At 55.1% G+C, this 14,419-nt stretch overlaps 1 protein-coding gene across 2 annotated transcripts; it reads left to right on the forward strand.

Moving 5' to 3' along the window:
* The first annotated feature begins 4 nt into the window (after window positions 1-4).
* LOC102458679 (uncharacterized) lies at window positions 5-8,767 on the forward strand. Of its 2 annotated transcripts, none has more exons than XM_075907760.2 (7): window positions 5-139; window positions 1,823-2,769; window positions 3,965-5,091; window positions 5,311-5,437; window positions 6,074-6,682; window positions 7,902-8,059; window positions 8,373-8,767. In XM_075907760.2, the coding sequence occupies exons 2-7, from the start codon at window positions 2,139-2,141 to the stop codon at window positions 8,379-8,381; spliced, it is 2,661 nt and encodes an 886-aa protein (XP_075763875.2). In that variant the 5' UTR covers window positions 5-139; window positions 1,823-2,138; the 3' UTR covers window positions 8,382-8,767. The 2 variants fall into 2 exon arrangements, with proteins under 2 accessions (XP_075763875.2, XP_075763876.2); XM_075907761.2 differs by lacking the exon at window positions 5-139 and adding an exon at window positions 649-1,216.
* Window positions 8,768-14,419: the final 5,652 nt, after the last annotated feature.

A 14,419-nucleotide genomic window follows, 5' to 3' on the forward strand; every position in this document is an offset into this window, starting at 1 on the left:
TCTTCCAATCGACTTTCCTTCTTCTTATGACTGACAGCCATTGGTAGGGCGGCATACTGGCCTCAGTGGCATTTCTGAGAGCTTCCTGCGCATGCTCCGCCCCCAGGCGACCTCCCTCCCACGCGGGGCCTTGGCAGAGGTAGGTGGCTCCGAGGCAGGGGCCAGTCCCGAAGGGGGCTTGCGCCCTCCCCGCTGGGCTGGTTCCTCCCCACCACCCCCGGGACGCTCAGCTTCCTCCCCCCCTCCGCTCCCGGGGCGCTCTGAGCTCCACCCTGCCCGCTTGCCCCCCCCCCCGGCTCCCGGGACGCTCGGAGCCCCGCTCTGCCCGCTCGCTCCCCCTTCCCGCGTCGCTCGGAGCCTCGCCCAGCTTCCGGGACGCTCGGAACTCCGCCCTGCCCCTCTGCCCGCTCGTCCCCCCTCCTCGCGTCGCTCGGAGCCCCCCCGCCCCCGGGACGCTCAGAGCCCCGTCCTCCCTCCCCCGCACTCAGAGCCCCCCCCTTCTCACTCCCCCCCCCCCCCGGCCTCTCGCAGCCCCGCCCGCTTCCGGGCCGCTCGGAGCCCCGCCCTTCCCCTCTGCCCGCGCGCCCCCTCCTTCTCCCGCTCGGAGCCCCGCCCTTTCCCTCTGCCCGCGCGCCCCCTCCTTCTCCCGCTCGGAGCCCCGCCCTTCCCCTCTGCTCGCGCGCCCCCTCCTTCTCCCGCTCGGAGCCCCGCCCTTCCCCTCTGCCCGCGCGCCCCCTCCTTCTCCCGCTCGGAGCCCCGCCCTTCCCCTCTGCCCGCGCGCCCCCTCCTTCTCCCGCTCGGAGCCCCGCCCTTCCCCTCTACCCCCGCGCCCCCTTCTCCCGCTTCCGGGCCGCTCGGAGCCCCGCCCTTTTCCTCTGCTCGCGCGCCCCCTCCTCCCGCTTCCCGCTCGGTTAGTCAGCCCCCCACTTGCTGTCTCTAAGGGAGAGAGGCAGCAAGGCAGGGGGAGCAGGAGCCAGCTTAAAAACCAGCTCCTACCTGCCACCCTGCTCTCAGGGAGCTGGCTGCTGCCATGTGCTACTGCCTCTGATCCAGAGGGCACAGGGGAGGCAGAGGTGTAGCAGGAGGCTTGGCTCTTAATAAATTTAAGAAGCAGAGGTGCAACATCTGGGACCTGGGCCAGGACAGCTGATTCCTGGCTTGTACCCAGTTCCCCTTCCCCCAGCATTTAAATGTATTAAGAGTTGCCATTTTAAAGGTAAAGCTGCAGTGGTGTTAGCTTCCGGGGCCAGAAGCTATTCCCATTGCGGTTTTGCAGTTTACCCCCATTATTGACTAATCGAGTAGACTACAAGATTAGCAGTTAAATGCAATTTAACTGCCCTGTAATAGGGGTTGGATTTGTGGTGGGGGTAGGGAGCTGGGTTACAGAGGGAATGGACCTATCTGTGCAGGGAGCCAGGTTACGGCGGGAATGGATCTGTCTGTGCAGGGGGCCAGGTTACAGGGGGAATGGATCTGTCTCTGCTTAGGGGCAACGAGCTGACTTCCAAGGGTGGGAGCGTGGATCTATGTTGGGGGGGTGAGGAGCTGGGTTACAGGTTGGTGGCAGGGGGGAGTTGGCTTAGGGGCAGGGAGCTGGGCACTGTAACTAAGCTCCTCCACCCACCAAGCTTGGTTTCTTGCATTGCAGTACTTGGCCCAATAGGAGCTATTTTCCTCCTTCCCACCCCCCCACATGACCTGACTGATCCACTGGGGCCAACATGGTTGCACTTGCAACTGAGGGAACTGGCCTGGCTGCTGGTGAGTGGGGGCTGGCGGGGGCTGCAGCTACACTGATCGCGTTTCTTTCTCCATACAGGATGCTCCTTGCTCTGACCATCTCTGCAGTGTTGGTCCCCACTGCAGTTTTTTTTGGGCAGTTGTTTCTCTGTAGCTCTGGAACTCCAGTTGCCAGTCCTGTGTCAGAGAAGTCCTATGTCTGGTGTCCCCTACACATGGCATGTGAGAACCTTGGGGTGAGCCTGTGCAAGTGGTGACGCCTGGAGGAGAAGCAGTGAGCATAGCTTGGCTGGGTCAGGGTGTGTCACGTGGCTCCTCGCGGCAGACCAGCTTGGTACTGGGCACTGTAGCTTTTCCCTGGGGATCTTCCATTTGTCCAGCCCCCACCTGTTGCGATGCGCCGGGACAAGCCTCAGGAGAGGGCAGCCAGCTGGCCAGCTGACCACATCAAGGTGCTGATTGCCCTGTGGGCGGAGGCGGCCACCTCACACGACCTGAGCTCGCGCGGCAGAAACAGGGTTGTCTATGATAGCATCTCCCAGCGCCTGGCTGAACTGGGCATCTACCGCACGGGGGACCAGTGCCGAGAAAAGATGAAAGGCCTCAAGGTGACGTATCGCAAGGCCAAAGAGAACAATGCAGCTGGGAGGCCGCCCATGCGCTGCCCCTTCTATGACGAGATGGACCAGATCATGCAACTCTGTGAGAGCACCCGCTCCAGTCTCCTGGCGGAGAGTGGTGAAGGATCCAGTGCTGTGGACCGACAGGAGGGCATGGCTGCTCCAGAGAGCTGGGGGACACCAGCCTTTGAGCCCTGGGATTCCCAGGCTGCTGCTGCCTTTGAACACTGGGAGTCCCAGGCCTCAGCCTCTGACCATTGGGGGTCCCAGGCTGCTGCCTCAGAGAGCCAGGGGGCTGAGGAGCTGAGCTACATGCTCCCGGATGCACAGGCCCCGCTGGGCGAGGTGCAGACCGTGCAGGTGAAGGAGGAGGAGGCATCTGCGGATGAACTGCCACCTGAGCCTGGTAAGCCATTGTGGGGGAGGAGGTGCTGCACTGAGGACCTGGCCCCTGGGTTCTCAGCCATGCTGGAATCCCACCATCCTGGCAAGTTCTGTCCATGACTGGCACTGGGGCCCAGAGTTGGGCCACACCTGGGTAGGTAGGAAGGCAATGACAGTTGTCATACTGACCACACATCCCTGCTCTAGCTGGGCCTGATGCCTGCAGGCAGGCTGAAGCCAGCGCTCCGCAGGCACAAATGGTCCCACAGCTGAGTCCTGTTTCCCTGGAAGTGCCTAACACAAGGGACACTGTACGGGGATGGAGTAATCTCGCTGCCATCGCGTAGCCTAACTTTCTTGAGGCTGTCTAAAAGCCCAAGAGCTCTGGGGCCACATCCTCCTCCAGGATGGACCTAGTCCCCTACTGCTGGCAGCCCCAGGCCATCTGATCAACTACCACAACTGTTCTCTGGCCGCTGGCTCACACCCCTGGTGATGGACGTCACTTGGCTGGTCTGTGCAAGCCCCTCTCCCTACTAGGGATGTTAAAAGGTGTGTAATTGGCTTTTAAGCTGGCTCCTGGTGACCATGGGCTGCTGCCCCACGCTGTTGCCGCTGTATCATATGCAGATACAGGGGCAGCAGGGCAGGAGGCAGTATGCACTGTGGAGCTGCCACCCTGCTCTCAGGGAGCTGGCTGCTGCTCCGTGCCGCTGCCTCTGATCCAGAGGCAGCACCTCTTAAGCCATCTCCCCGTGCGTATTGGCTCATGCCTGCCACCTCGCACTACTGCCCCCTTCTCAGGTTGGTAGAGCTGGCTTGGCCATCTTCCACTGAGTCAAGATTGGGTGTGACCAGTCGGGGATGGGAAAGGACACATGAGCAAGGGGAAGGTGGCCCAGAGTCTCTTGTATGTGTTTGAGGTTCAGCAGGGATTCCCAGAGGCATGCTGGGAGATGGGTGCCGCCGAGGATCCCCGTGGTGCAGCAGAGGAGGGCCAAGACTGGGAACCACAAGTTTCATCTGAGAGTGGCACTGTGCCCCTCTTTCCAGGCACCATTCCTGTCGGAGCCCGAGCCTGACTGCAAGCAGGAACCTGACTCCCTTGCTGCCTGTACAGCAAAGGAAAGTGCAGGGTTGGGCCATACCGGTAGAGCAGGGCTTGTGGCCAGCCAGGCGTGCGGCAGGCCCTCACTCTCCACTGTCGTTCTCTCCAGGCCCTTCCCCATCTGCATCGGCAGAGCCCCAATCGGCCTCCCGGAAGCTGGTCTCAGCGCTGGACCGGCTTGTGCACCTCCGGGCCAGGAAGCGCAAGGCAAGGGAGGAGGGACCGCTGGAAACACCACGGGGCCCCAGCCAGAAGCACGGACGCAGCCAGCTGGAGTTGAAGAGGGCACGGCGAGGTGGGACCTGGCGGGCAGAGGAGAGGCAGAGCCTGGCCGAGTTCATCCAGCACGACCGGGAGATGCGGCGGGAGGACCGGGAGTTCCAGGCCCAGCTCCTGGAGAAGCTTTTCCAGAAGCAGCTGGAGATGGTGTCAGCCCTGGCCCAGCCTGCCCCACCCGTGCAGGAACCAGAGTTGGTGACACAGGAGAGGGCCAAAGCGGGGCTCCATCTCCACACTGTGCCGGAGCAGGCGGTGCAAGCGCAGGCCAAAGGGCAGGAGGCGGCTGTCCCTGCCGCTGCAGGGGCCCTGGAGCGATCTGGGAAAGCGCCCCAAGCTGTCCAGTATTGGACGGCAGATGAGATCCTGCGCTGGCTGGTGCCACAGCAGCCACTGAATGGGCAGCAGCCTTGGGGGGAGCGGTGTCGGGAGGGGCTGCCGGGCCTCTCAGCCCCTCTGGCCTCACGTGGAGATGGGGAGGTGGGTGAGACAGAACCCAATCTCTCTTCCTCCAGACAAGTGACCGACACCTGCCAGGGGCCCAGCGGGCCGGGGGAAGCCCGACTCCTCCCCCCACTCACCAGGGAAACCCAACAAGCCCCGGCCAGCCTGGATGTCAGCGAGGCCGGTGACGGTGCTAAGGCGAGGGGGGCCAGCCTGCGCTGCTACGACACGGAGATGCAGCGCCAGCGCTTCCGGGGCTTCCGCTACCAGGAGGCCCAGGGGCCCCGGGAGGTTTACGGCCGCCTGCAGGAACTTTCCCATCGCTGGCTGCAGCCAGAGACCCGTACCAAGGAGCAGATGCTGGAGCTGCTGGTTCTTGAGCAGTTCCTGAGCCTCCTGCCTGAGGAAATGCAGAGCTGGGTGCGGGAGCGTGGCCCGGAGAGCGGCCAGGAGGCCGTGGCCCTGGCTGAGAGTTTCCAGCTTGTCCCCCACAAGCCAGGATGGCAGCAGCCCCAGGTGAGCCCGCGGGTTCCTGCATCACCCCGGGGGAGCATGGAGCAGAGTGGTTTGTGTGTGTGTGTTTGGGGGGGGGGGAAGTGGCACCAGTCTTGCTGCCCACCCGGTGCTTGGTCCATGGGGCAGGGGATGTTTTTTGGCTCCATAGTATGGGGCCGTGTTGTACCGGGCACGGGGCCTGGGCCAGCGAGCACTGAGGAAGGACACTTGTTGTTTCAGGTGCAGGGGCCAGTCCAGGAAGGAGCCCGTGATGCCGGTGCTGCACAGCGGGCCCTGCTGGTGGAGCAGCAGAGGGCATGCCAGGGGGCCAGCGTACAGGAGAATGGCTGGCGCGGCGGCTTGTTGGGTGAGGGCTCCTTTTCCCCAGCATTGGAGCCAGCTGCCTCTGACTGGTCGGGAAGGGTGGGACTCCAGCGCAGGGCTGGTTTCTGGGGGCTCAGCAGGAGTGGGCCACGGAGGGGGACTAGCAGGAGTTCCCTTAAGTCCCCCGCACACCAGCTGGGTGTGCCCACAGCAGCCAACATGCTCCTCTGCCCCGGGACAGCCAGCAGTGTGTGTTGCCGCGCTGCGGCTGATGGTCCCGGAGCACAGGCAGGGCCAAGAGCAGTGATGTATGTCTCCGGCTGTTCCCCACTGTGCAACCCATGAGGCTGAGTGCACTATGGAGACCTCCAGGTAGGGAAGGAGTGTCCCTGTCATGTGCCCTGCCACAGGAGGTGCCAGGCTAGAGCTCAGCGGTCTTGTGCTTTCATAACGTGGGGAATAGCAAGAGCAACTTTGCTGTGGGTCCTTCCGCTCACCTGCATGTGAGGCAGGGCCATGCTCTCATCCCTGTTACAGAGCTGGGGCCAGAGACCCTTGGTGACTGGCGCAAGGTGCCAGGGAGCCCGGGCACAGCAGGGATGGACCCGGCTCTGCCCCTTGGCCCCACTCCGAGCTCTGGCTCTCCAGAGCGGTAACTCTTGGTGATTTATTCTCCCAGGTGTCATGCCGTGTGCCCCGCTGGCACAGAGACCGAGCCTGGGGGTGACTGAGCCAGTTGTCCCCCAGCCCCTGTGTGACAGAGCAGGCCCCATGCAGGGACGGCCAGTGGAGAATGGCTTAGAGCCTCTGCAGAGCGGCGGGCCCCTGCGGCAAGCAGAGAAGAACGCTGTCCTGGTGCCGCGTCCAGCAGCTGGGAAGGCGAGTGAGCCATGTGATGATGTCCGAGGAGGACACGTGGGGACAGACAGTGTGCCACAGGGTAGGGCCACCACACAAGGGGGCAGCAGCAACCAGGAGGCTCAGAATGGGGTGTCTCAGCTGCCTGCGCCATGTGCCCCGTGTGAGCAGCAGACACCTGTTAGCCTCATGCGGCCAGAGCACAGCAGCACCAAGGGGGACAGGGCCTGCAGCAGGAGTGCTGGCCACGTGTCCCCAGAGCTGGACGGCCCCTTGCTCGGGGATGCCCTGGAGACGTCACTGGACTCCCCGTGGGACGGAGAGGGCAGTGCAGAAAGAGCCTGCCCGGGGGCACGGCCCCGCTGCCTGGGCTGCACGGTTCTGCGGGCTGAGCTGGATGCTGCACGGGAGGAGCTGAGAATCACCCAAGGTAGGTGCTGGCTGGCGCTGCTGACACTGTTGTCCAGCTGCGGGAAGCGGTAGGTGCTTGACCCATGCGTCCAAAACTGCCCTTGGCCTCATTGTTGCGCATTTGCGGCTGGCCCGATAGGGTACCAAACACTGTCAGGCTCCTGTGGCCAGGAGAAGAAAGAGCCTGCACCCTCCGTGCACCCTGCACCTGAGCCAATGGGTGCCCCAGTGGAGTAGCTCCATCAGCAGGCCGTATTAGCGGTCCGGCAGTGGCGCGGTTGATTGCCTTTGGGAGCAGCAGCAGCAGCAAGCTGGTATCCCAGGGCAGGGTGGGAGGAAGGGCTGGTTCCCGTCAGCAGGGGGCAGTAGAAGGCTGTTACTAGGGTTGTAATAGTGTAATGGTTTAAACCACGGGTGGGCAATACTTTTAAAAAGGGGGCCATTTCAGAAATTTCTGAAGTGGTCCCGGGCCACCCCGGAAGGGGAGGGCCTTCTTGTGTTCCCACCCCACCCTAATATGCCTGGGGTGGGTGAGCGCGAGAAGTCTTCCCCATCCCTCCAGGTGCCTAGTGGGAGGAGACCTCACGCGCTCTGTGGGCCCCAAGCCAATCAGGGCCTGGGGACAGGGGAATGCGCAAAGTCTCCTCGCCCCCGCAAGAGCGTGCGACAGGTAGAGAGACGCGCCGGCTTAAAACAGCCGGCGTGTGTCTCTTGCCGCTGCGTGCCCCTGGCAGGGCGGGGAAAGGGCATGAGAGACTTTGTGTGCTCCCTGCTCCCAGGCCCTGATTAGCATGGGGAGGGGGGAGTGGTAGGGCGGCCGAGGGCCGGATCCACCGGCTCGGTGGGCTGAATCCGGCCCGCGGAAGGCCCTTTGCCCACCCCTGGTTCAAACAGTTGAGGGATAAGGAAAAGCTTATCCCCACAATGGTTACGTGCTGGCTCCCAGCCCTGCTCCCCGCCCTGCTCCCGGGGAGCTGGCTGCTGCCCCACACTACAGGCTCCCCAGAAGTGGGGCCAGGAGCCTCAGAGCCTGCTGTGTGTAATTTCTAAGTTTTTTAGCGGTTACACAGTTACCTACTTGTTAACATCTCTAGCTGTCATCCCAGGGGCTAGGTGGGGGAAGGGCTGGTTTCTGTCAGCAGGCAGCAGCAGCAGACTCGTCCCAGAGGCTGTGCGGGGTAGGCTGGGAGCTGTTCTCAGCCACGGGGTGAGATACATACAGAGTGTTTGTCCCACAGCTTCCACCCTGTATGGGCTGACTGGCATCCACCTGCAGGGCCTAGCCGAGGCCCTAGATACCATCTCACGCATCCTGAATGACAGCAAGGCGATGACAACCAAACCCCCCTGGGCTGTGGCCGAGAGCCCCGAGGTGGCCATGTCCCGACAAAAACATGTAAGTGCACGACCCGATCCACGGCTGCTCTGTGGTCCAGCCCAGCCGGACCAACGGCTGCCTTGGGTCGGGCTGTATGGGCCCACCAGAGCTCAGCCTGGGAGAGGGCACCACTGTGGGAAGTTCCCCTTCTCCACCCCGTGTGGCTTCCTGCTGGTCCCAGCTGAGTCAGTTTCTTGCGCCCGCCTCCCAGTGGATGCGGTGCTCTGAGCACAATGAGCGCAGCCGCGCTCCTTACCTAACCCCAGTGTCCAGCGCGGGGCTGATGGGCTGGGCCGGATGGCTCCTGTTCTCACTCTGTCCCTCCTCGCAGCTCTCCTGAAGCCCAAGTGCCTGGTGAGCAGCTGGCTGTGGCCCACCGCCCAGGAGCCCGCTGGACGTTCAGCAGCAGCGTGGGCTGTGCCAGGCAGAAGGCGACGAACTGCCACTCGCTTCAGCCCAAAGCCGCTGGCATCGAGCTCCACGCGTGCGACAGCGCCTGCAGCAGGGAGGCCTTGGACAGGACCTATGGGGTGCAGGGCCAGCTGTCTCGGGGTGCTGGGAGCCAGATCCAGCAGGGCTTGTGCTGAGCCCTGGCAGCTGGTGTCTCCTCACTGGACTTTCCAGGGAGCCTTTCCTACTCCACTAGCTTTTTGATACAACGTCCCCAGAGCCTCTGTTCCCCTTCACTTCTCAGGTTGGTCTCAATAAAGCAATGCCAGAGCTCTAGGGACGTGATGCTTGCAAATGGGAAGAAGCATGTGTTAGTGTCTCCTGAGCACACCATGGCTGATCCCAATTTCCCTATTGTTTGTTCAGCATAGTTTTGGCATCCAGCCTGCCTTTTGGAGGGAGGTCCCCAGGCAGATATGCCCTGCGCTAGCCCTACTGGCCTCTCATGCAAGAGGGAGGGAAGGAGTCTGGTGAATAAAGCTGGCCGCTTGGTGATATTGATCATTAATTAAAACTCACATCAGCCTAGCATTATAGCATTTAATTTCAGAAAAGGGGGTGCAGAAAAATGAGGCTGTTAAACAGAAATTAAAAGGCACAAAGTAAAATCCCTTGCAAGCTGCATGGACATGTATAGGGTATGTGTATATTACAGTCTTTTGTCAACAGAGACTTTGTTGACAGATACTGTCGAGAAAGCCTCTGTCAAAAAAGAGCATCTAGACTACAGCCAGTTCTGTCGACAAAGCAAGCCACTTTTTCGACAGAGTCTAGATGCTCTCTTTTGAAAAAGCTCAGTGTGGATGCAATAGCGCCTTTTTTCGACATAACTCTTTTGAAAAAAGGCATTATTCCTCGTAGAATGAGGTTTACTGCCCTCGACAAAACTTCCGCGTTCTGTCCACTTGCTGTTGACGGAACTCGGCGGGAGTGTAGACGCAGTATAGTTTTGTTGACAAAAGTCCATTTTTGTCGACAAAACTCTATAGTCTAGACTCACTCTTAGATACTATAACGGAGGCTCAACTTAAATGTATACTCTAAATTAAAAACCATAGAGAAAGAATCAAAGTGTCACTGTGGCTTAATAACCAAGGTGAAGAAGCAGTGGGAGAGAAAAAGTCATTAGTTAAAAAGTGTAAATTAACTCTTGGGCCTGGTCTACACTACAATGGGAGGCTGAATTAAGATACGCAACTCCAGCTATGTAAGTTATGTTACTGGAGTCAACTTATCTTAAATTGTTTCGGCAACATCCATGCCCTGGGAGGCTGACAGAAACAAACTCACCTGTCGGCTTCCCTTACTCTTTACAAAAGGAGTACCACTGGACACCAGCTGGTGCTTCCCTCAGCATTTAATTTACAGGTCTATACTAGGCCCATTAAATCGAACATGAGAAGATCGACCTCTGGAGGGTTGATCTGTTGGTAGCATAGACATGGCCCTAGTGAGGAAAAGAGCTTCAATTCTAGCAAATGAAATGTAAAAAATATAATTAGCAAGAACAAAAGATATTTGAACAACAGCCAGCCAAAGACTTGAAAAGTAACAGCAAAGTTTGTAGATGTATCAGAAGCAGGAAGCCTGCTAAACAACCAGTGGGGCTGCTGGACTATCAAGATGCTAAAAGGAGTTACTCCAGGAAGATAAGGTCATTGCGGAAAAATTAAATGAATTCTTTGCATTAGTCTTCACGGCTGATGGTTTTAGGTAGATTCCCCAACCTGAATCATTTTTTTAGGTGACAAATCTGAAGAACTATCTAGTTTGAATGACATCTCAAACTAGATAGTTCAAGTTTTAGAACAAATTAATAAACTAAACAATAATTCACCAGGGCCAGATGACATTCATCCAAAAGTTCTGAAAAAACTCAAATGTGAAATTGCAAAACTACTAACTGTGGTTTGTACCTAATGACTGGAGGATCACTAATGTGACTCCAATTTTTAAAAAGGGCTCCAGAGATGGTCCTGGCAATATAGTACCAGGCAAACTGCTTGGAACTATAGTAAAGAACAGAGTTGTCAGACACATAGATTAACATAATTTGTTCAGGGAAGAGTCAACAGGGTTTTTGTAAAGGGAAATCCTGCCTCACTAATCTACTAGAACTCTTTGAGGGGGTCAACAAGCATGTGGACAAGGGAGATCCAGTGGATATAGTGTACTTAGATTTTCAGAAGGTCTTTGATAAAGTCCCTCATCAAAGGCTCTGAAGTAAGCTGTCATGGGATAATTGGGAATTGCATTGGTAACTGATTAAAAGATAGGAATCAAAGGGTATGAATAAATTGTCAATTTTCAGAAAGATTTCTCCCAGCGATCTGTACTAGGACCAGTTGTATTCAAAATATTCATAAATGATCTGAAGAAAAGGGTGGTCGGTGAGGTGACAAAATTTGCAGATGATACAATATTGCACAAGATAAGTTCAGATCTTCAAAAGGATCTCACAGAACTGAGTGACCAGGCAATAATAGAATGGCAGATGAAATTCAGTGTTGATAAATGCAAAGGAAAGCATATTGGAAAACGTAATCCCAATATAATCCCATATATATAAAAATGGGGTCCAAATTAGCAAACAATATTGGGAATCATTAAGAAATATATAATAAGAGAGAAAATATCTTATTGCCTCTATAAATCTGTAGAACACCACATCTTTAGTACTGTGTGCAAATGTGGTCACTTCATTCCAAAAATGATAATGGAATTGGAAAATGTTCAGAAAAATGGAATTGAGATGATTAGGGGCATGGAATGTCTGCCATATGAAGAGAGATAAATAAGGCTTGGACTTTGCAACTTGGAAAAGAGATGACAGAGGGGATATGATAAGAGGTCTATAAAATCCTGATTGGTGTGGAAAAACTAAATAAGAAAAAATGTTTCCTCCCAAAACATAAGAATTAGGACTCACCAAATGAAATTAATACCCAGCAGGTTTAAAACAAAATATTTGAAAGACAAAATTATTTTTAACATCACACAGTCCCTTGTGGGACTCCTTGCCAGAGGATGTTGTGAAGGGCAAGACTACAAAAGAGTTCAAAAATTAATGTGATGCAGTCATGGAAGACAGGCAGGGATCTTCTCCGTAGCCTGTTTGTTAGCGTGGGGAATGGGTGATAGGTTAGATCACCTGATGATTCCCTGTTCTGCTCATTCCCTCTGAGGCACCTGGCATTGGCCATTGGCAAAAGTCAGGATACTGGGCAGGAAACCTTAGATTCTGCCAGAGGATCATAGAATCTTAGGGCTGGAAGAGACCTCAGGAGGTCATCAAGTCCAACACCCTGTCCAAAGTAGGACCAATCCCAACTAAATCATCCCAGCCAGGGCTTTGTTGAGCAGTAACTTAAAAACCTCTAAGGATGGAGATTCCACCACCTCCCTAGAGAACCCATTTCAGTACTTCCCAAATGTCCTAGGGAAATAGTTTTTTCCTAATATTTAACCTAGACCTCCCCCACTTCAACTTGAGACCATTGCTCCTTGTTCTGCCATCCTTCACCACTGAGAACAGCCTCTCTCCATCCTCTTTGGAATCTCCCTTTACATAGCTGAAGGCTATTATCAAGTACCCCTCACTCTTCTGCAAACTAAAGCCCAAATCCCTCAGCCTCTCCTCGTAGGTCATGTGCTCCAACCCCCTAATCCTTTTGGTTGCCCTCCACTGGACCCTCTCCAGTGTGTCCAAATCCTTTCTATAATGGGGTCCCAGAACTGGATGCAATACTCCAGATGTGGCCTCACCAGTGCTGAATAAAGGGGAATAATCACTTCCCTAGATCTGCTGGCAATGCTCCTCCTAATGCACCCTAATATGCCATTAGCCTTCTTGGCTACAAGGGCACACTGTTGACTCATATCCAGCTTCTCATCCACTGTTATCTTCAGGTCTTTTTCTCCCAAACTGCTACTTAGCCAGTTGGTCCCCAGCCTGTAACAATGCTTGGGATTCTTCCTTCCCAAGTGCAGGACTCTGCACTTGTCCTTGTTGAACTTCATCAGATTTCTTTTTGCCCAATCTTCCAATTTGTCAAAGTCACTCTGGACCCTATCCCTGCCCTCCAATGTATCTACCTCTCACCCATCTTAGTGTCATCTGCAGACTTGCTGAGAGTGTAATCCATCCCCTCATCCAGGTAATTAATAAAGGTGTTGAACAGAACCAGCCCTAGAACCGAACCTTGGGGCACTCTGCTAGAAACCGACAGACCAACCAGACATTGAGCCGTTGATCACTACCTGTTGGGCCCGACAATCTAGCCAGCTTTCCAACCACCTTACAGTCCATTTATCCAATCCATATTCCCTTAACTTGCTGACCAGAATATTGTTAAAGTCAAGGTATATCGTATCCACTGACTTTCCCATATCCACAAAGCCAGTTACCTCACCGTAGAAGCTAATCAGATTGGTCAGGCATAACTTGTCCTTGGTGAATCCATGTTGACTATTCCTGATCACTTTCTTCTCTCTCAAGTGCTTCAAAATGGATTCCTTGAGGATTCCCTCCATGATTTTCCGGGGACTGAGGTGAGGCTGACCAGACTGTAGTTCCTTGGATTGTCCTTCCTTTTTAAAAGATGAGCACTACATTTGCCTTTTTCCAATCATCTGGGACCTCTCCCGATTTTCACGAGTTTTCAAAGATACATCAGTTAACTCCCTCCGCACCCTCGGATGCATTAGATCCGGCCCCAGGGATTTGTGTATGTCCAGCTTTTCTAAATAGTTCTTAACCTGTTCTTTCTCCACCAAGAGCTGCCCACCTTCTTCCCATGCTACGTTGCCCAGTGCAGCAGTCTGTGAAGACAGACGAAAAAAGCACTGAATACTTCAGCTTTTCCCACATCATCTGTCACTCGAGGTATGTCTATACTCCAGGCTTCTTGTGCAAGAAGCTGTTTGTGGAAGAGATCTTATGCAAGAGAGTATCCACACTGCATGGACACTCTCAAAAGAAAGCGCTGATAGCTATCTACAGAATGGCCACCAGGGCACCTGTGTTTTTTCCTTCTTCCTCTTTTTGCCCATCCTCACGCACCTTTTGGTGCAGGAACTCTTGAGCAAAAAGGAGTTATTTCTCATAGAAAGATGAATGACTATTTTGCAAAAACCCCTCTGTTCTTTTGAATTTTTTTTTTAGCAATAATGCACTTGAGGTGTAGGTGCTCTGCGAGTTTTTGCGCAAAAACAGCAGTTTTTGTGCAAAAACTCTGTAGTGTAGACATAGTCTAGGTTACATCTCTCATCCAGCGAGGGCCCCACACCGTACCTGACCACCCTCTTATTGCTAACGTGCCTGTAGAAACCTTTGTTACTCTTCATATCCCTTGCTAGCTACAATTCCAATTGCACTTTGACCTTCATGATTCCATGCTCAAGCAATATATTTATACCCTTTCCCAGTCATCTGTCCAAGTTTTCATTTACAAGCTTCCTTTTTGCGTTTAAGCTCACCAGAGATTTCAGTGTTAAGCCAAGCTGGTTGCCTGCAATATTTGCTTTTCTTACTGCACGTAGGGATGGTTTATTCCTGCACCTTCAATAAGGCTTCTTTAAAATACTGCATGGTCTCCTGGACTCCTTTCCTAGGGGATCCTGCCCATCAGTTCTGTGAGGGAGTCAGTCTGCTTTTCTGAAGTTCAGAGTCTGTATTGTGCTGTTCTCCTTTTTTTCCTTTGGTCAATATTGTGAAATTGACTGTCCCATGATCACTGCTTCACCTCACAGCACTTATTTGGTTCTGGCTCCAGCCCGAGTCACTCCCCTATTACAGCGGCAATGGTGAGTTTGCCAGCAGAAGAGACAAGTGGCTCAGAGCCAAGAGCAGAGAGGATGTGCCAAGCTTGCTCAGCCATGTCAAGTGCTTGGTGGCAGCACTCTGAGCCTGTCCTGGGCCTAGCAGCA

Source organism: Pelodiscus sinensis, chromosome 22 (assembly GCF_052426305.1).
Source record: "Pelodiscus sinensis isolate ZL-2025 chromosome 22, ASM5242630v1, whole genome shotgun sequence".
Lineage (NCBI taxonomy): Eukaryota > Metazoa > Chordata > Testudines > Trionychidae > Pelodiscus > Pelodiscus sinensis.

Coding starts and splice junctions, on each gene's coding strand:
- LOC102458679 (XM_075907760.2), top strand. CDS start 2,139: ATGCGCCGGGACAAGCCTCAGGAGAGGGCAGCCAGCTGGCCAGCTGAC. Junction 5,438..6,073: donor CTGGCGCGGCGGCTTGTTGG/GTGAGGGCTCCT, acceptor TTATTCTCCCAG/GTGTCATGCCGTGTGCCCCG. Junction 6,683..7,901: donor GGAGCTGAGAATCACCCAAG/GTAGGTGCTGGC, acceptor TTTGTCCCACAG/CTTCCACCCTGTATGGGCTG.